At 31.1% G+C, this 22,729-nt stretch overlaps 1 protein-coding gene across 2 annotated transcripts in view; it reads right to left on the bottom strand.

Annotated features, from left to right (window-relative positions):
* Cap-D2 (CAP-D2 condensin subunit) overlaps window positions 1–22,729 on the bottom strand; it is a 209,003-nt gene that overhangs the window by 15,557 nt on the left and 170,717 nt on the right. For both annotated transcript variants that reach the window (XM_085820101.1, XM_085820100.1), the window contains exons 18-22: window positions 22,323–22,404; window positions 19,046–19,210; window positions 12,093–12,301; window positions 7,578–7,674; window positions 3,854–3,977 (exon numbers count right to left, since the gene is read on the bottom strand). In XM_085820101.1, coding sequence (XP_085676227.1) covers window positions 3,854–3,977; window positions 7,578–7,674; window positions 12,093–12,301; window positions 19,046–19,210; window positions 22,323–22,404 — 677 coding nt within the window. The remainder of the gene's footprint in view (window positions 1–3,853; window positions 3,978–7,577; window positions 7,675–12,092; window positions 12,302–19,045; window positions 19,211–22,322; window positions 22,405–22,729) is intronic.

Below are 22,729 nucleotides of genomic sequence, written 5' to 3'. Positions count from 1 at the left end.
GCAACAAAGTGGTTAGGATGGGAGTCCAGTTATTGACCAAGAGTATAAAAGCGCATTAGATCAGTACTTCAAATATAACTCACACAATGACTGATTGAAATGGACACGTCAAAGGCGCTTGTTCAGAGTTGTTTGCTGCATGATTTTAAAGTGGGCCTGTCAGCAGCAGAATCAAGTCACTGAATTGGCCAGGCCTTTGGAGATGATGCCTTTAATGAACGAACCACTAGACAATGGTTCCAGAAGTTCAGGTCAGGGGATATGGCTCTTAGTGATGCACCACACAGTGGTCAGCCACAAGCGCTAGACAATGAGGCCCTGAGAGCAGCCATAGAGAGTGACAGTAGCCAAACATGTGGTGAGCTCGCTGCACACTTCCAGGTACCTGATGAAAAGATCAGAATCCATTTGCACTGTATAGGAAAGGCATACAAGCTGAGCAAGTGGGTACCCCACTCACTGTACGATGCAAACAAACAACAGTGTGTCGATGCCTGTTTGTCACTGCTTACTCAGCACCACAATGCATTCATATTTGATTGAGTACTCACCAGCGATGAAAAGTGGGTTCAGTATGACACACTCAAGTGTTTCAGACATTGGTTGTCACCACGGGACCCTGTGCCTCCCACTGTCAGATCTTTTCTCCACCCACGCAAGATCATGCTCGGTATCTAGTGGACTAGTCGTTAAGTGATGCATCATGAGCTCCTGCCAGTGGGCTAAACCATCATGGCAGGCCTGTACTCGTAGCAGTTGGAATGTGTGCATCAGCCACTGATGCATAAAGAGCCAGCATTGGTCACTCGTAAGGATGTACTCCTCCTTCATGACAATGCGAGGCCACATGTGGCTCAGGAAGCCAGATACACCATTCAGCGACTGGGCTGGGAGACAATACCCCATCCATACACCACTCACACCAAAAGACTACCACCTTTTCCATTCCCTGGACAACCATCTTCATAGAAAATTCTTCAACAACTGGCCAGACCTTGAAAAGGCCCTCATGGACTTCTTTGCATCCAAGACTCCTGAGTTTTATCACGATATCAACGCACAGCTAGCCACTTGTTGGCAAAAGTGATTACTTTGAAGATTAGCAGTGATTATTATTTGTTTTATGACTTTTTCTTTCATACTGTCCAAAACGGCAAAAGCATTTTTGGTTACCTTGTAATTTCTAATGGTGATGCAGTGTTCAAAGAAATGTTTCAATCAAATTATATTTAAAAAGAGACCATTTGCAGAGTGTCTTCATTGATTCCAGTTACAGAACACCTGGAATTCCTGTTTCTGATGGTTATGTGATGTATGAAAAAAATCTTCTTGTCTATTGAGATTTATGAAGTCCCTTTCCTGAACATCTTTATTGATTCCAGCTACAGAAGATCTGGAGTATTTTATTCCTAATGGTGAAGTGATGTGCAAAGAAATATTCCAATCTACTGGTATTTAATAAGAGACTGTTTCTTGAGTATGTTTTTTTTCTAACTTAAGATCTGGAATTTCTATTTCTCATGAGATGACTGATGACAAATTTAAAATATTCCTGTTTACTGCATTTATCTATCTACTGTAGAGACCATTTTCCAGGACTTTCTTCACTACAGAAGACTTATTAACTGTCATCTGATTCTGTCAGAACTGTTAATAACAGCCACCACAAGTACATCTGACCTTCTTTTAGAGTGCTTGTAATTCTAAAGTGGTGAATGATCATTCTTCTTTTGAATGCTGTTGTTTGTATTTAAGATTTTCTCAGCATATTTAATTTATTCTGAAGATTCTTGTGTTTATCTATTCTAGGCTAAAACAATGAGTTTAATTTGAATTATTTGCAATTTTCCTCTTTATTCTATACTGTGATCTGTTACTTCCAGTTTTCCTAAGATATTTAAATCATATTTAGTTAGATATGTTTATCAGTTTTGGTCTAATAAACTCAAGTTTGTTCTAAAATATTTTCTTAACAGAATGAATATTTCTGTGGAAATATTAAAAATAAATATTTATGAATTGTATGTTTTTCTTGGTTATCCATCAACATTAATTGCAGTGTTAAGAATATAAATTGTTTGTTAAATTAAAACCTGAGCATTTTAAAACTGCATACTGCAGACCATTTTAAAAAGTTGCATTAAGGTTCAAGGTACAGACCTCTTGCATTAAAACATTACCTTGAAGATCATACTGGAAGAAATGGAACCTGTTTTCACAAACTGTAATTAACCATCTTAATGAAAGCATGAAAATACATTGTGATATGTATGTAATTGTTAATGAACTTACATTTCCTATCAATGTCAAAAACTTTTAAATGGTTTTTAAACATTTTTTTTTTTCTTTTCTAAAATTTTGCTGTAATATATTATTTATTTGATTTGTTTTTTATACAGTTTTGTGCATGTATTTAAAATTTGGTTTTTAAGTTCATATTTAAAATAAAAAGTCGGATATTAGACAAGATAAATTAATTAATATTTTTTAACGGTTTTTGAGAAATGAGTGTTTGTGCATGATAGGTCACAATCTTAGTGCTCATTAAAAGCTAGCAAAATACCCATTCTTAACATTGTGAAAAAGAAATAAATTTCCCAGAGACAAATAAAATAATGGAAGCCATAATAGTGAAACAAACTATAATAAGCTGAAAAAAGCAATCAAAATTAGTGAAAATTTCCTATGCACAGAATAGTAATGAAGCAAATGATATCTTTCACTTTCAAGAAGAGTTATGATAAGTAAAACAACAAAATATTTTGGTGCATTGCTTAAAACCATACTGTATTAGAAGAATTAGAAAAAATCCCAGAACATTTTCTGATTCTTCTTTAAAAAATGTCAATGAGTCCTTTATGATTTACCAAAATTAAAAATATCGGAAAACAGTAAACTACTTTACATTCAGAAAACATTTCCTTTAAGGTTGTTTCCTGATATATCCAAAACTGTAAGAACAGCAATTCTGCAAGTGAGAATATGTGCAAAATAGCCATAAAAAATTGCTTCAAGGTGCACATGGGAGAAAGCCTGAAGAATCCATATGTTGAAATTTGCAGTTCAAGGTATTTTTGACTTGCTCTTTTTGAAACATACACATACTTTTATCATCACAAATACAGATTTTTGATAAAACGGATAGATGGAATTATATAAGGTCAATTTTTTGGATTTTTCAGAAATAGATTACAGTATAAATAATATACTTAAATAAATTTAAAAAAAAAAAAAAAAAAAAAAAAAAAAAAAAAAAAAAAAAAAACTAGTTACAGTTATGGAGTGAGAATGTTAGACTTCACTTTAGCATTAATTAAAGCTCATTTAATGTTTAGCAAGCACAATTATTATCATTATTTATTACATACTCCACCAGTTAGCACTACATGGAAAGGGAGGGATGCCCAGTAGACGACCTTTTAAGGGAAACTGGCTCGTATCCATGTTACATGTGGAGAAAACTTTGAAAATGCTCATGCAGCCAGCTCATTCGCCAAGACTCAAACTCCAAATTAAACTACCACTGTTCAGTGGCTTTTACCACTCAGCCACTAGTGGGTTAGCATGCAAAACTGAACAACTTTTTCAAAAAATTAAGGCATAAAAGAAAATTCATGATTTTGCATGCTAATGTTATTTAATCTAAATAATGGAAACATATACAAAAGCTAATTAAGAAAAAAAGGCTCCCTAAAAGTATACTTAAGTTCAAAATTTATCAGAATTATTTTATTTGTTAAAAATATTTAATAATACTTATTACTGCATTCAAGCTAATAGAAATAATGTGATTAAAATTATTCAATTAAAGTACCAGTTTTTAATATGTGACAAAAATACAATAATTAATTACCTTATTAGCATGAATTTTGCTAATGCAAGTGCAGCTGCTGCTTGTACTTCTTTATCATGATGTCGAAGAGACCAAAGGCATTTTTCTTTAACAAAAGGTAGAAGCATTCCTAATAGTGTTGTCTCTAAAATGAAAGTTTTCTGTATATTAACATTCAGGAAACATGAAAGGAAACAGTCAGGTATAAAAAGACATTAAGGCAACCGAACCTCCTCAAGTTTCAGGTGCACTATTAGTTCAAATTTTTATTTAAAACATTTTTTAAACAATTATTATGTACTTTTGTAGTTATTTGAGAAAAGATTAAATTATTTTATTATGATCAAATACATTAGGTTATCTGTTTTTGAGAAGAACACCTTCATAATCTTTATTTATTTATTTTAAAGGGAAGATTATACATTAATTAAACATATGGAAAAACTACTAAAATCTTATGTAGATAACCATATAATCTCCCTTGAGATGGACACAGAACTATTCATGATACTAAATACTAATGTTTACACACTGGTAGCAATGCAAAACAGTGAATTAATAAGAAACTGGTACTAAAAACCAGTGCTTTGTACATTTATCAACTTATATGACAAAGAACATGGCTAAATGGCAAAATGCAATTATTTATACTAAAAACAATTTTTCAAGCAAATTCTGCAATTAAATATTGATATAGCAGATAAAAATGTCCCCTTTCCTAAAAAAAAAAAAAAAAAAAAAAAAAAAAAAAAAAAAAAAAAATCTATTGTAATTATACGAAAGAGTCTGGTACAATATTATGTTTTCCTTTTCTAAGTTATAAAAGAAGTAAAAACTGATGTACAAGAAAAACTAACTACACAAAATTAATTGTAAAATAGCAGTTAAATCAAACTGATCACAAAATGATTGTAACAAATTCTACATGTCTTTTAAAAATCAATAGCTTTAGAAAATTCTAAAAATTTGCACAGATCATTAAAAATGTTGCAATATATTCCAAGAGACTGATTTAAAAATATAGGAAAATAAAATTATACAAAATTAAATACAGCTTTATAAAGGGAATTTATTTGATAGAAATACATGATGTATTTTTTTCTTTAACATATACACATTTAGATCCAAAACTTCTGGGTATATAACTCCTATGTAAAGAGTTATAACTATGGATTGGACATTTAAATCCTTGAACAACTGCACTCATTCAAATCAAATTAAAAATTCATTAAATATATTAACTGAAAAACCTTGAATTAATCAGCATTGGGGTTTCCTTTTTTGGAGGATCCTGAGATATTTTTTTAGAAACCTTTTTAAAGATTTTTTACTTCCTTATACGAAGTAAAAAGGAAGTATTGCAATCGCAAAAAGTTACAGGCAGCACATTTCAACTAAAATATCCATTATGATCACTATCAAATGCAACTTAACGATGTTTTTGTGTGACATCTGTACGTAAGGACAGAATAAAAGGCTCTTTTCCTCCAAAAAAATTATAAAACTGCATTAAATTGAATTCTGAAGAGAATTTTTCATGGAATGTTGAAATTTTGTATATAGGACTGCTATAACATGTAGATCTGCACCTCTTATTTTGGTTGCAAATGTATATAAATATATTTATATATACATCAACTCTGTTACCCGGCTCAGTGATCTCATTTTCTTTACTTTTATATGTTTGTAAATTCTGAATTTTTTGCTTTAAAAATGATTGAATTATGTTGTTCTTATCTTCCAGTTAAGGTTTTGCAAGCAATAGTTGTAGAATTATCAACAATTTAAGAGCTGTTTAAGTGTGGTTAAGCCTAATTTTTAAATAACATGGCGGACATGTTTGTTTACATTTGAAACAGCAGAATAGTAGATTTGTTGCCAATCTAAAGAGACTAAGCTTTGCAACAACAAAGATAATGCCTTTTTTTATTATTGCAAATTAAATCATGCTTAATTCTTTCTGGAATTTTTTCGAGAAAATAAGTGTTTAAGATTTACTTCGTAATTTTTAATATAGATATTTTGAGTTTTTATGTATTTTTGCCTTGTCGCGAAGTGAGAACTGAATTAATTGAACGAGAAATACAGAATTTTCTGTGAAAAACTGTTTCTTTTCTGTTTTGTTTGCTTAATTTTTTTTTATACATCATTCTAGATTTATTATAGTATTTGAATAGAACATGTGGCAACGATTAGATAATTCTTTAATGATATAAATTTTGTGCATTCTGAGTTATAATATGAACGAAATATAATGTTGTTAAGTGAACCTAGCACAGAGTGTCGCTGTAGTAAACAAATATAGTGAATTTTAAAGAGTGCATGTATTCTATTGTGGTTTATGCGCTATTGACAAAGTATTAGTTTTAATTCAATCCAATAAGTTTAAATGAAATGCAAGAAAAATGCGTATAATTTAATATTCAGTACAAGGAAGTCATGTGGTGTACACATCAGATTTTTTAGATAAAGAATTTTTCTTTATTATTTTTCAATTTTCAGAAAAAATATAGAGTAACTAAATGTATTATAAAGCATTTTTCAAAACATTACTAAAAGAAACCTTAACTTATCTTTTTCCAGAGTAAAATATACTACGTAAAGTGTAGATATTAGAGAGAACCAGAGTGTCTGGACCCTAAATCTAACATTTATTAAAGCTGATACATTTTCAAATATTTCCCACTATGGTTGATTTTGGATGAATAATTCATTTCACACAACAGCCAATGTGGATGGGCAACACACAAGGAAAGTAGAAGGTTGCAGCTGAGTGAATAATGAATTTTATATTGTATATCAAGTTAGGCTCGCTTTCCAGTTCAATAAACAATAGAATTCTGGCAATCCACACTATGCACAGAACCGAAAGTTATGGTGGTGTGGTGTATTTAATTATGGCAAAGCACACTAGGGCTATCTGCCTAAGGGGAGGGATGCCTTCGTGGAGAACTTTCTAAGGGAAACTTGCTTGTATACACATTACACACGGGGAAAACCATGAAAACACCTATGCAGCCAGCTCGTTCGCGGGATTCAAACCTCGGACCGAACTACCAGTTTTCAGCGACTTTACCGCTTGGCCGCTGGTGGGCCCTTGAAAGTTATGTGAACAGAATTTTACAGGTTAAAGTTCAGGTTTCCTAAATTTTGTTTACTTTTTAATTTGTTTTTTAAATTTGCATGTAAACAACTACTTAAACATATTCATGAATTATCATATATTTTAAATATAATTGCATACATTATGAAAATAATATACTATGTTTTTCCTTGTTTTACAATGATATTTAGCCTCCTACAAAATACCCTGCGTGGCAGAAAAGTGGCAAAACTGAAATACTTCCTAATATGGTTAGAATCTTTATGAACAGTCTGTTTCTTCAGTCTTGCAAAAAGTTGCCTTATTTAAAATGTATTCTATCACAGAAAGATAATAAAAAGAGAAAGTACAAGCACTTTTATACTTGTAGAAAAACTAATTGCTACATGATTACCAGATTTCTATCTTTAATAGAGATTTATGAATGAAATATATGCTTTTTATTTATAAAACTTTTGACCAAAATTACTATTGAGTAAAAAAGACCATCTGCCTTGCATAAAAAAACAACAACAATAATTATAACAATCTTTTGTACAAAGAATTTTATGCACCAGGTTTTGACCATTTAGGGGGGGGAGAAGGAAGAAATAGTTAAAAATAAATAAAGATTAAGGGAGGATGTTTAAGAATATTATTTACCGTCCTTTACTTCTTTTGCACACATGTCAAGAATTTGCTCATATGTTGTTTCTTCATCTGTAGGGGGCACTAATCTGTAACTTTCATGTTTTCTTCTCTAAAAAAGAATAAAATTAGTGACATTAATATAATGCTAAATAAGTTATCACAGTTTCATGAGACATTTTCCCCTTCCTTTTTATTCTAGATAACCAAATTTTGCACTACATAATTTATGAGATTATAAACACAATACTTTTGTTTGTTTCAACAGATTTATATTATCTATTAGCTAATTTTAAACATAACAGTCGACATAACATGCTCTAAATTTAATCAGCAAACCCACAGAAGTTAGAATCTAAAAAATAAAAGTATTTTTTTTTTTATACATGAAATCACAATCCTTAGATCATTAAACATAAAATAAATTCTAATAAAAAACATAGTACATTATTGTTCAAAAAGCTGATTTATATAGAAAATATGCAACTTGCAGCAGTTAAAGTACCTGAAGAAAATAGCGATGTAGATGCTCAAACTCGCATATATATAAGCAGTGTATCAGGTGCAAACAGTCATCTTGTAGTAGATGTTTTTCTGCGTAAATGTTAAAGAAATACAAGATGCTTCAAAACTCATTAACCTTTTGAGGCAGGGGCTTTGGTAGCAGTAAAAGCCTTGAAAGGACGGGGAATCTTGAAACAAATGCTTCCCCCCCCTGAAGAAATCACCTCCTATTTGCAACAAAGATTCTTCTGTGTAGCTTAATGGATTCTCAGAAGGGTGCATCTATGTTGCAAAAGGAAGGGAAGTGTAACGATTAGCGACCAGACTTCGTCACTGAGGGAAAATTTCATATTACAGTTGTTTCGGATTGAGACTACTGGAAAATGTGTAAACCTCTGTTGAAGAAAATGACATTCTTTATATTATAGGACGTTCGTTTTTATAAAATTTTGGTTTGAATTTTGAATTACGCTGCAAAATTATGTGTCTTTACTAAGTGTTTACAATAATTATTTCTATCGTATCTTTATATTAATGTTATGTCAAAAATATATTTCAACTATTTGACTATTTGATTATTTCCTTGGACAATTTAAAATTTAACCAGGCTTCATCTCAGTCTATTTTTTTTTTAACTGTTAAATGTCCTTATAATTTTAAATTTGTTTCGGTATATATTGTCAAATATTCTCAATATCAAATATATCTTTGAACTTTCTTCCATACAGGGAATAATTAAAAAATAAACGCTTAAAACTATAGAAATGATTAAAAATTAAAGTTCAGTGGAGCTGTTAAAATTATGCTCTATAGGTGTAATGAAATTTTAATTTTACATAATTGTTCAAAATCTGCTTAATAACATACTATTTAAGGAGGAAACTTTCAGCAAACTAGAATATAACTGGTTTAATTATACATAATTTTATTTTATTGTAGACTGTTAGTACTGCAATGTCCAACTACATAAGTGCTACTAATTAAAATTCAGTTCTTTTCCAAAATTAATGCATAATAAAACAGATGCTCAAAAACTGTTTTTTAGAATATTTTAGTTTTAAAAATTTGAAGGGGAGGGGGAAGAAAGAAAAAGAAAAGAAAGATTATTTAATCATGTAACCATTTTGTATTATTTATTGAAAATTAGTAAGTGGTATATTTAAAGTATTAATAATAGAATAAATTCAAGTCATTAAAAATGTCAAATTATTTGGTATGCAAACCCATAATTCAAAACACCACATTTACAAGTAAATTCCATTAGTCTTTTTATACTAAATTCCCTGGCTCACTACGGGAACGTGTTCACTACGGTATCAAAATTAAAGTAATTTTTTAGAGAAAAGAATTTTTCAAATTGAAGGAAAAATTGTTTGTTATCCATAGTGTCTGCAAAAACTGTGGGGCAAAAGTTACACGATAATTAGTTGTTGTCTTCAGTACTGCATTATGTTATCCTATATTATGCTACATAATTTAGCACATTAAGAGAAATTTCCAGATAATTTCCGGTGCTCGGTCAGCAAAATTCTCTTCAGTTTGAAATCATCATCGCATGTGGATTTTTCTATTTCCTCTATTGTTTAAACCAGTTCGTTTCAACTCCAGACTGTCTTTGTAGCAGCTTTGACATCAACTATGGTGGCATATTTTATATAGTGGAATTTAAATTCTACGATATATTAGCAAGTATCTTTACTTGCAGTTACTCAAAAAATCTTCATTGTTAGGTCATGTGAAATCTATACTGACACAGTTGAATTAACTGTTTTTCTATTTTTATTGAAAATTTGGCAGCTATTCATTAGTTTCATTAAAAATCGGTCATTATGCTGTTGTATCGAAACTATTTCATAACTGAGTGCACAAGGTATGCCCCCAGGAATTTGTCCTTGAACGTAGTTGCTGAGATATATGTCTAATGAATGACAAAGGCATTCAATCACTTGAAAGGTCAAGGTTAAAAAATTCAGATGGGGAACATGTGTTGTCTTAGAACAATGATTTGTATATTATTTGAGAGCTTTTACATCCTGTTTGTATTCTCAGAGCTCAATGGACAGTAAAATTTCACAAATGCTACTCTAATCCATTCTGAACATCTTACTTCAAAATTATTTGACCGTGAAATCAAGACACTGATACAGAGGTACCTTTTAAAATAACAGTACATCAGTACATCTGGAATCTAATAGCTAGAGATAACCTTCAAACTGACTAGTTTTAGTATATTTATGATTTCCAGATTTCAGACTGAAACTACTGTTGTTTCTTTGACACAAAATTTATATTTATGTTCTTGTGATTTGTATGAATAACAGTACCATCACAGTAAACTTCCGTATGTGAAGGTCACTTAGCATAAACAGATATATATGGAAATACAGACAGACAGAACTGTTAAGAATGTAAGAAAAAGTGCTTGTACATGTATAGAAGTACGTGGGAATTTATATTTGTTTATGGAAATTTATACCTACATATCCATATAGTATGTATGTCTGCAATGATATAATATGGTATAAGTGCAGATATGTACATAAAGCGGAAAGCATGCATACCCTTAAATGGGAATAATGTATATACAGCCACGTACATGTACACACACATATGTATTTATATATGTGTTTGCGTGTGGATTTATGCATACGTGTATAAACATACAGATATACGAATGTGTACATATTTCATCATCAAGCTCTTGAAGAAGTTTTCGTATTTCTTCTTCAGCCAGACTAACTGGTAGATGTAATGTTAGACTTCTTTTCCTTTTTGGCATATTGCTAGAAAAATGTCAAAATTATTTCTAAAAAAACTTATGAAAATATACAATATTCTAAAGCAATGCAAGGCTCTGTTTAAAATTTACAAACGCAGTTATCGTGAATTATGTAATTATGTAGCTACAAGAATTAAAAGGGAAAAATTGGGAAAAACCGGATTCTTAACACAAAGACCTTTGAAAAAGATAAGTGGTTCAAACCCCAGGGATGTCAAATTTGACATTTCACCCCACTTTTCAGCCTGGAAAATGGGGGAAAAAGACATGGCCACTAAAATGGACAACCCCGTCTTTTCAAACAGAGGACTCTATGGCCATCATAATGGTCATTCCATCTTCAAAAGGTTAAACCAAAAAATCTCTATTTCAGAGTGAATTTACAATGAATGATAATGAAATTGGGAGGAAAAAAAAAGCAGTATAAAATCATAGGACTTTATTTTTTTTAATTGTAGTTACATCTACCAGTTAGTATTGTAATTAATAAGCCTGTATATATGTTTCAGTTTTTGACAGTCAACAGGCTATTGGAAAAAAGGAATCTTTGCATTTTTGGAACATTCATTCAGGACAAAGCTCATACTGTTTCTCACTTAACCAGCCTTTTCTAAAATTATCAATAAACTACTTGGGAGCCTCTGAAGGGGGAAGATTTCTAAATTTTAGTTAGCTGGGCTTTAACACTTCTGTCTGTAATGGTGTTTTGGTGCCTCATACACTTGTACCTGACCTGCTTATCATTTGGTCTTAATTTCTTGCAAAAACGCAGTAATAAGCTGTCATTTTTCAGTGTTAAAGGTAAAAAAGATTTCCAACTCTAAATTGTGCAGCATTTTATCACTATGTTACTTAAGTCAAGAGTTTATAGAGATCATTTAGCATCACTTAACAATTTGAACACATGTTGCACAAACACATGTATCAATAATTTAATGCAAATACACTTTTTCCTTAATACCATACATTGCTTTATGGTTTCTGGATAATAAATTTTATATCATTAGCTCATCTATTCTGTTATCATTTTTCACTGAAAATAAAAACTATAGTACAGTGATAAATAAAATACCTAGATATGCAACTACATAAAATTTTTAATTAAATAGTTTCAAATACATATGGAAGACATTTCAACTTAATCATCTTAAAAACTGCGAATAATAAATGCTGATCTATACACTAAATAAATCTTCTCAAAGGCTATACTGAACTATTCAGGGTAAAGAAAGCAAATATTAACTTACAGATAATGATTTTGGTGTTGAAAGAAAACCTGGTTTTGGTGTAGAAAAGTTTTTAGGGATTGATGATCGCCTTCTACGCCTTTGCATTTCTTGCTTCCTCAAGTATGCAAAAATATCCAATTTTAAATACATCACATACTGTAATGCAATGTGTCCACATAATGAAAGAAATCGAGCCAGAAGCATGTTGGGAATTTCAAACAATTCACCTGAAAAGTTCGTAACATTCCTATTAATTTTTTGCAAGTAGGGAAAATAGAGTACAACAATAAATGTATCAGAGTAAGAAATCATTAGGTAACCAATCAGTTAACCAAATTACACTAAAAGGAAACCACACACCTCAAAATTTACAAACCGATAGCTTTAAAAACATAAATCTCCATTTGTTATTAAAAAGAGGAGGCAAAACAAGTCTAATAATTCAAAATAATAATGTGATCTAGTGCATGATTTTCATTTCAGCACAGCAATAGAAGCCAAGCATCTCTAATAATAATAATAATAATAAAATAATAAAAAACATGACACATACTATATCAATGATTTTTAAATACACAATCACATTAACCCTTTTGCCCTGACTTTTGCATGATTAAAATTAACTATGAAAAGTAATTTAATTTAACTTTGACGTACTAAACGAAGTGAAGTATGAGTTTAAAATTTTTAACTTTTTCAGTTTCCTGGAAATCTCCTGGGACAATATATCCCAATTCTACTGTCAAATGGGGCTAATTGTCCCAATTGCCTCAGATATTGTGATAATAAATTTACACTGCATGTGAATAAATAATAAAGTTAAATGAAATGTACCAAATATTTTATCTTTACAGTACAGTTTAAGCACAATATGACGTAAAGCAGTCTTTACAAAGTGCAACCTGACACATTTGGCAAAATAGCCCAGGTTTCTTTAGTCATATATTTGTTCCTTAATTCCTTAAAAACACTACAAATGTAAAAATCCATTTAAAAGTGGGTTTTATTTACTCATTAGGGAATGAAATCTAATCTATGGGTCATATGTGCTCATTAGGACCAAAAGATTTAAGTAATTCAACAGATAAAATCTTAAAATATGCAACCACAGTTCAATTTATAAAAGAAGTTGTGATGCTGAACAAGATTTTTTCCAGACAATACGTAATACAACTTAAGTTCTAACAATTTTATTATCATTATAACCACAATTTTGATTTTTTCCTTTTATTGTTATGCAAAGGTGTTTGAGAAATATAAATAACAATAATAAAAATGTTTATAAATAGCAATGAAACCACTTTTCAAATGACAAATTTTATTAATAATCTTTCTGTTAGTAAGAGGTATAGAAATATTTTTTGTTTTGTAGATAAATAATATAATAAACAACAATGGAATGGCTCCTCAAATAGAAATTATGAACAAAGAAATTAATTAACATTAATAATATATAATCATTATATTAATATAATGTAACTACCATAACACTAATACAATTAGAAATATATATTAGAGATACCACATGATTAGCAATTATTTATTCCTTTACCTTATTACTTCCTTTGTGTCATACTGATTTTAAGTTTTTCCTTTTATGTATACAGAATGTGAAAAGATTTAGATGAGTGTCTGAATACAAGAAATTATTGGAACCATGTATGTGCAATAATATTTAATAGTAATTATACTAAAATAATCAGAAAACCAAGTTACAGAGGCTAGTAAAAATGCAAATGATTATAATTTGGCATAAGTAAAAAAATTGCCTCTTTTCTTTTATATTTCAACATCTACCTCTGAGGGAACTATACTAATGCTGTAAAGAATCAGAAGATTATGAGTTGATATGTTTGCAAATAATACAGACATGTCAACACATGTATATTTAAATACATTTTGTACTGATAAATTCATTACAACTGTTTACTGCCCCTTGCCATGGATAGAATATTAAAAAAAGGGGTATGAAAATAATGAAGAGGAAGAATACATTCAATTTTTCTATTTTCAGCTCAGTACTTAAATGTTATGCTGTTATAAACTTGTAGTTTGCAATGCGAAATGTGTGATTAAAATAACTAACTGCACAAAGAAAAAAAAAAAATATTTAATGACAAATTTTTACTTGCATATGCATACAGTTAAAAAGGTAGGGAAAATCATTAGACATTTATCCATATTACATTGCAATTCTTTTTAAATATAAAAAACAATACCCAATGTTGCAATCAATAAAATTTGCTACTTAATTAAAAAACTAACTGAGAGCAAAACAAAAGAAAACACAACAGACTACCAATTAATCAGGGTAATACTGGGAACATTGTCCACAGATAACCTAAAATCAGGATTAATCCAATAGAAGTTGGAGGGAAAGGGGAAAAAAAAAAAAAAAAAAAAAAAAAAAACAAGATAGAAGAATAACCCATAATACAGCAAACAAAAAAAGTACTATAAATAATTTACTTGTATTTTTAAACAGTTTAATTTGAAGAACAAGTTCACTTGGTTATGTATATTAAATCAAATATACATAACCAAGTGAACTTAAAACAAGAAAACATTTCAAAACAGAAAGAGCAATGATTTTGTCTGTAGTAATTTTGCATTTTGATAGTTGATGAAAAACAAAAAATTAACAGTTATACGCTTATTTTTAACACTTTACAATTTATTTTCAATGAATAATTTAACAATATTTATGTACAATAAAATTACATATCATTGTACATAAAAAGAATTTCTAAATATTATGACATCATTTGCTATCATTGCTACTGTCCCACAAATTTTCTTATCCTTTTTATATTTCTTGAAGGAATTTAAAAAAAATTCTGATGATGTATGATACTAGTTTTCCACTGAGCTGCAATAAACAAACAACTTTTTCTCACACAAGGCATGGTTGATTGGGAAATTAATTGTAGTTATATAATTACATTCACATATGTTCCATATTGACTTAAAATCATTCTAAATGATTTTCAAAAGTTTTTTGTTACGCAGTTGCTCTCAGCTTTATTGTAGAATGAAATTGAATTAGGGATATAATGACATTATGCTTAGAAGAAGTTATGAAAAAATTGGGTTTCCTTAATAAGGAGTACTGGCTGAGTAAATAAACCATTGAACTAGAGACAGGAAAAACTGCTTTTTTAAGAGATCAGATTGGAACAGTTAGCTCCCTTAAGTGAACCAGCTTTTTTTAATGATTCACCAGTCACTAATAATGACCTTGATGAATATGCTCAGAATAGGCATGGATCAAGAGCAGTGTGCAAAGATGGAGGAAATGAAAAAAGAATTCAGCAAGGAATGGAGTTGGTGGAATCAACTGAATCAAACCGCCGACTCCCTGGACTGATTTCTTTCAGTTGTATTTTTGAAATTGCGTAAAACCACCTATCTAAATACAAGAACAATAAAATTCTGGAATAAGAAAATGCTAAGAAAGTTAAAAAATAATGAAAACCAAACTCACATTTGTTAAAGATTACATTATTTTATTACTATAACTGATATTTTGTTGCTACTAGAAAGCACAATGTAAAAATAAATTTTTAGATTGAAGGCAGATCCCAAAGAACAGAAAATTGTCTGCTGAAAATACCAACATTTTTCTTTTTTATCGAATTGGACAAAATGATACCAAATATTGCTGGAGGTTCTTCTATGCATTAAGGTCACCTTTTTGTTCTGCAACCTTGAAAAAATACATTAGATGGAACAATTTATCTTTATAAATATATACTAATTCTAAAGAAGATTGAAGTGAAATTCACAGCTTCCGACTACAAGACATTGATAAAAATAAAATTTATTATTTTATATAAATGTTGCAACTGTAGAGCAATTGATAATGAAAGCGATTAAGCTGTACCCTCCGACGTTACTTCCCTCCTCATCCCCACTAACTGGAATTGGACTCGATCCAAAAAGAAAGAAACCTTCTCTCTTTGTATGACTCATTCTCGTGTTGATTGATGATGACTATGGTTGTATCATCGCTAGACACTTTTTCTTCTTATGGCTCCTAAATATGCTATTTTCATGTGTTAATAATAATGATCGTGTTCTTTACATTCGCAGCATGGATTACACTTTATCAAGGTAAGAACTTTAATTCTGTTTTATTCATCAGCTCGTCTTGAATAAGCTGTGTTCCAATAGTAAGCAAATGAACTGTACGTACCTCCAACAATAACAACATAATATAAAAAAGGAATATCTAACACAGATATATCACGATACAGTATTTGAAGAATAGAAATTAAACTCAAAGCAAGATTTCTGAGGAAGCGAAAAGAGCAAATACTCAGGACTCTGTAGAAGCCAGATTTGCAGCTAGAAAAGGAATGCTGGAACAATGGAAAGAGCAAAAAATGGAGACTCCATAGGCATCAGATCCGCGGCTAGAGAAGGAGTGATGAAAAGAACAAATAATCAACACTCCAGGACTTAGATCTGCATCTAGAGAAGTAGAATTGGAGCGATCACAGGTGGGAGTTCGAGGAGGAAAATGAACATCTATTAATCTAGGTATTTTAAACAGATCCTCGCACTGCCAGATGAGAACAAACATTCCATTCAGCTCTAAACATGAGTGGTCAGTTTTGCTGAGATGTATCAGTTTATTTAATGTTTAGTTTTTTAAATACTAGATGGAACACAAGAAAACCAAAAGTGCACATTTATACCTACATAACACACACACATACATACATAAAAAAAGTTCAGAGACACTTCCAGTAAATAATAAAGAACAAAATAATAGTGTTTGCATAAGACAAATAAAATTTTTGGCACACTTCTCAACAAGAGCTCTCTGTGAACTGTCAAAGAACTACCATTCCATTTTCACTAGATTGGAGATTAGTCGCTCAGTAAAGTGAATTGGTTCTTTGAATCAGTTTTGGAGCAGATCGTTCACCTTTTCATTGAGCATCGATGATTCAACTCAAATTCCTATTAATGAACTGGTTCCACAGAATGAGCATGATCATGTTATCATGGTTTTCCTTATGGGAAAAGGCCCACCATCAAACAAATGGGTACATAATCTAACAGTGCTGGTTAGAATATGGTGAACATTATGGCTGATTGCTCTCATGGTTTTCTATACATGTAATGCAGATACGAACTAGTTTCCCTTACAATGATTTTCATGAAGACATTCCTTTCCACAGGATGATAGTGCTCTGTCATAAATTAACAAAGAACATAACATGAATACAAACCATTTTTCATTAAAAGATTTTTAACTGAAGACATCCCTTTTCTTAAACAGATAACTATTATGCCTTCATGGAGGATTTTTTAAGGGAAACTTACTCACATTTACATCATACATGAGAAAGTCCTTCAAAACTAAAATGTAACCGGTTTATTCACAAACATCTTATCCAAGGTTGAACTACCAATATCCAGCAATTTTACTATTTGGCAGCTGATGGCCAGAAGCAGATTAGGATCCTCCAATTTCAATAATCATTGTAGTTTAAAATTGTTTACTAAACATCTTAAAAAATAATAATAATAATGATTTAATTAAGGTTATTATCTTCAATTAAGAAAATTAAATATATGAATTGAAAATTACTGAAAATATAAAACAAACTTCAATTATTTGGCACATTTCACTTGATACCATTAATAGATAGCAAATTACTAAGAGAATAGCCCTTTTTACTAATATTTTATGACTGCTCCCAAAAATTTCTTCGCAGGAGACATAACATTTTACAAAGTGTGAAATAAATTAAAAAAAAAAAAAAGGCTTATGCAAAAAAATGCATTTAGCTGTATAAATAGAAAATGTTTCTTCCATTAATTTTAATTACAACAACAAATAGGAAAAACATAAGGAAGATTAACTATTCATAATTTAACCTACATTTTTAATAAGCAGTTTAATTTTTAGAATAAGTTCATTTGGTTACGTAAATTAAATCAGCATTTAAAATGAGAATAAACTTTAAAACAGAAAAAAGAATGTTTTTGCTTATGTTATTTTTGCATTTCAACAGAAAATTAATGGTTATACACTTATTTTTACAGTTTAACGATTTATTTTCAATAGATAATTTAACACTGTTTATGTGTTCCGAATTATATACAGTTAAATTAAATACTCTTAGAGATAAAAACAATACACTTGAACTTGAACATTGTGATATCATCCACTATCATTGCATTATTCCACACATTTCCATTCCCTTTTTGTATTTCCTTCGAAATTTTGCTGTATTCTGATAATCTGCGACAATAATTTTTCTATAACCTCAGAATAAACAAATAACATTTTTTAAGACAAGCTCAGGTAAATAAAGTCATAATTAATCAGAACTTGATCATATACACTAAACTTAGACAGTACATTTTGTCACTCAAATGGCTAATTATATTAGTAATCACAAATAGGGCTCCATTAACTCATTATAGATATTACTGTAACATTTCTTATTTTGATAGCATGCAGTTTCCCTCATATGGTATGACATACTTCCTTCAGGTGTGTGTGTGGGGGAGGAAAGAGCAAAAGACCCACTTCTTGTAAACAATGCAAACATTTTGTGATCAGAAACACAAAACAATTTAAGAGAAACTTTGCCTAATAAGTAATATGTATATTCAACATAATGCAGACCTAAGCAACATGAAAATTAGTTTTTCAAGAAGACACTGATTCTGGTACTATTCAAAAGATGATTTGCTATAATAACAGATATATTAGAAGAATAATGGATATGCTTCTCCTTCCAAAATAAAAGTGAAAAATATACTAAATTTAAGGTTTATTATGGTTGTATTCCTTCTCTTCTGTAGATGCAAATAGATAAGATTTTGAGAATATAACTTTAATAAGAAACACTCATGAACACAGTAATTAAAAAAAATAAAAATTTGGATATCGATAATTAAAAATATTATAAACAGTATAATATACTATAAAAGGCAAACATGCTTACTACTTGGCAAAACCGTTGTCAAAATTGAATTTTCAGAAATAAGGTTGGCAATTTTTGCACATATTTCTGCACACAATACAGTAGGCTTTTCAATCATGACAAATATTGTGCAAATAGCTTCATCAGCCATAGATACCCATTGATCATCATTAAAATTTTGAATACCTAAAAAAAGAAAAAAAAAATTATGCTTACTAAAAATATTGTTGATCAACATATATTACTTTTGTTACATAAACCTAAGTATCTAAGCCATAAAAAACATCAAGTTAATACATAATTACAATAAAAGGCCTATTTGCAGTTTATTCTATTTTTCGGATTCACAACAAGAAAATGTAAGAAATTATGTTTTTATTAATGTACAGTGATTTAAAAGGCATCAAATAATTTTTTATGAAATGCTAGGAAAGCTATAACTCCATGAATATTTGAGAGAATGGAATAAAAATTAGTATTTCTATTAAAGAAATTTCAATTTGCAGTTTTAGATACTATTCATGATCATATGTACTTAATTTGTAAGCAATTATATCCCTCCTACATCAAAAAGTGTATATAGTTAAGTCAAATAAATTATTTTCAAGATAAATTTTTCATTTTGTTTTTCTGCATATATTGTACATTTATAGCAATTTTTTCCCTCATATGTATGAAAGTAAGGGTTTTGGATGTTATATTGATTTCAAATAGTGATTCATTTCAATTACTTTCCTGTATGCGAAACCTCACTGGTTTGAGAATCCTTACTGAAATCCCTATGGATATCTCATCTCCCACCATATACACAGAGAATTCTAGCTGCCTTAAGTGATGGTCTCCCAAAACTCATGGTTGTAGCTGACAAAATTATGGATCTCACAAATCTCCCTGACATAAATAGTGTTACTACGGGCACTTCTCATTGAACAGCAAGTTGCACACCTGACGAAGTAAATGAACTTTCACTAGCAATCAAAAGCAGCTGTGAACATTCCTGTGAACATAACGAAAATCATTCCCAACATTACAAAAGGTATAATAAATCCAATGGACGCTATCAACAATATAAAAAGTCATGCAACAACATTTGTTTCTACCATACTAATTTTGGTTCCAATGAACAAAAATATGTTTCTCCATGCAATTTCCGGCAGCCGGAAAAATAGATTGGCGATCGCTTGTCGGCCAGCATTGCAACCGTCACATTAATCGAATTCTTCTGGCTGATCCATCATTGGCTGACCTTTACAACCCACACTGGCGCCAATTTATCTGTAATTCCCAAGAGTTATTGTCGGCATGCAAACAGTCCGGTTGCAGTAGTACTCTATGCCACCAACAGCATCAAAATAGCAACATATGGCACCAAACTTTTCACCTTCAATTTAAACTTATGTTGCTCATTTACCTGACCTTTCGTCCTGGCAGACATCAGTCAACCCTTCATAGGTCTCAAAGGTCAACACTTCACTATATTTACTAATCACCAGCCTCTAACTTATGCCTTTATATCAAGATCAAATACTGCTTCCCTCCAACAAACTCAGCATTTAAATTACATAGCTGAGTTCAGCATGGATATTCAGCATATATCAGGTTCCAGCAATGTCGTGGCAGATACTCTCTCGCATATTCAAGGCATCGATGCCAATGCATCACTGGATTTCACTCCTATTGCTCACTCGCAAGCCACCGATGAGGAGTTAAAAGGTCCAAATGAAGACTCAAACTGCTCATTGAAATTCCAGGCATTACAACTTACTCCGGACCTCCACCCTCCACCTTCTAATAACAGACTTCGACCTTACGTACCCTTGATTCAGGAAAAAAGTTTTTGACTGTTTCCACAACCTATCACACCTAGGTATCTAGGCTTCCAAAAAGCTCATACAAGAAAAATTTGTTTGGCCACCCATGCTAAAAGACATTGCCAATTGGACTTGTTCCTGCATCATGTGCCAATGTTCGAAAGTTACCCGGCACACACATAGGCCTTTGGAAAAAAATCGCCATATCCTCCAAGCGATTTAACCCTGTTCATATAGACATCGTCGGTCCTCTGACACCATGTGGATCTTACTGATATCTGCTCATCTGTATTGACAGATTTACTCGTTGGCCTAAAGCTTTTCCCATTCAGGATATTTCTGCCGACTCTGTGGCTCGACAATTCATCTCCGGTTGGATTACATGATTTGGTGTGTCATCAATTGTGACAACTAATAAAGGTCAACAATTCCAGCCACACCTTTTCTCTTCTCTAACATCTATGCTTGGAATACACGGAATTCGCATTTCTCCGTATCATCCTTCCGCCAACGGCTTAGTGGAACTTTTTCACCGCAACGTAAAAGTAACTATCAAGTGCATAATGACATCCGTGGAACTACATCACTCCCTCATATGCTTCTTGGTTTCAGGCAAGACCTTGCAGGTACATCCGCTAAACTTGTCTATGGCACGACACTTCGATTGCCATCTGAGGTCTTTCAACCATCCTCTGCTCCAGTCGATCCAGCATCCTTCCTCCAGACTTTCCGAAAAGCGATAAAAATGCTGTCTCTGACTTCTACATCATGCCATAACAAATCAGCTTCATTCATACACCCTGCACTGAACACTTGCACTCATGTATTTGTGCAAAACAACGCAGTAATGCCCCCGCTCACTCCCCCATATGACAGACCCTTCAAAGCCTGTGTACATAATAATAAACATTCCACTGTTCTTGTGTGCAACAAGGAAACCATTCTGGGAATACACTGACTGAAGCCACCGATTTAAGAGAGGGCACTACCAGCTTTCTCCCATTTGTCCAGTAGGGGAAAATTTGGATGGATTCTATACTGTGTTCCATGGGCTGCCATTGGTGAAGCACGGACTCACCTCTCTTCTGCCTCATGATGCCTGCATAGCTATACTACAGCTTTGATGCCTATTGCTAAAGTGGATTTACTACCTATAAAAATGCTTATGTCATGTGACTTACATCTGATGTTATTTTGTTGGCAGATACTTTGCAAAGTAGGCTAACATTAGGCTGCTCAAAATAAGAAATGAAAACAATTTTTATCAATTGCATTATTCATATTATCAGCTTAATCACATTCCGCCAAGATAATTGAAATTAAAACTAACAAACATTTGATCTCATTCTATAAAAAGAAAAAAATACAGTCAGCAAAGTTAAGAAATTGACATTTGAATTAAACTGATTAGGAAGAATATGACTGAATTTTTTTAATATAAATCACATTCAAAACATAATTAAATATGCATACAAAAGTTTATTTACCCTCTGTTAAAAGGCATCTTATGCGATCAGCAAGTTCATGATCAAAAGGCAGACGAATTTCTGTAGCAGACTCATTATGAACCTTTAAAAATAAGTAAATAAATATATAAATAAATAAAATTTTCATTATGCCCAAAGGGGTATTTTCTTAACGTTTTCAGTGTTACCTTTATTTAATAAATAGCATGTTCTTTGCACTTAAACCATAAAATTCAATTCAACAGCAATATCGCAAAATAATTTTAAAATGAGCATATCTTTAGAATTTCTATATACAATCTCGAGTGCAGGAGATAAAAACTTCTTTTTTTCCGTACAGTGTTTCCACAGCTCGCTTTGAAATCGTTGAGTTAATCAAAAATTTGCTTAAGTATTACAAAACATGAAATCTATAATAAAACAAATTC

The sequence above is a fragment of the Stegodyphus dumicola genome, chromosome 7 (genome assembly GCF_044657685.1).
Source record: "Stegodyphus dumicola isolate Sdum_Otavi_A_Nest chromosome 7, ASM4465768v1".
In the NCBI taxonomy this organism is placed as follows: Eukaryota; Metazoa; Arthropoda; class Arachnida; order Araneae; family Eresidae; genus Stegodyphus; species Stegodyphus dumicola.
Note: the sequence above shows the minus strand (reverse complement) of the source record. Positions and strands in the feature narration are given on the sequence as shown.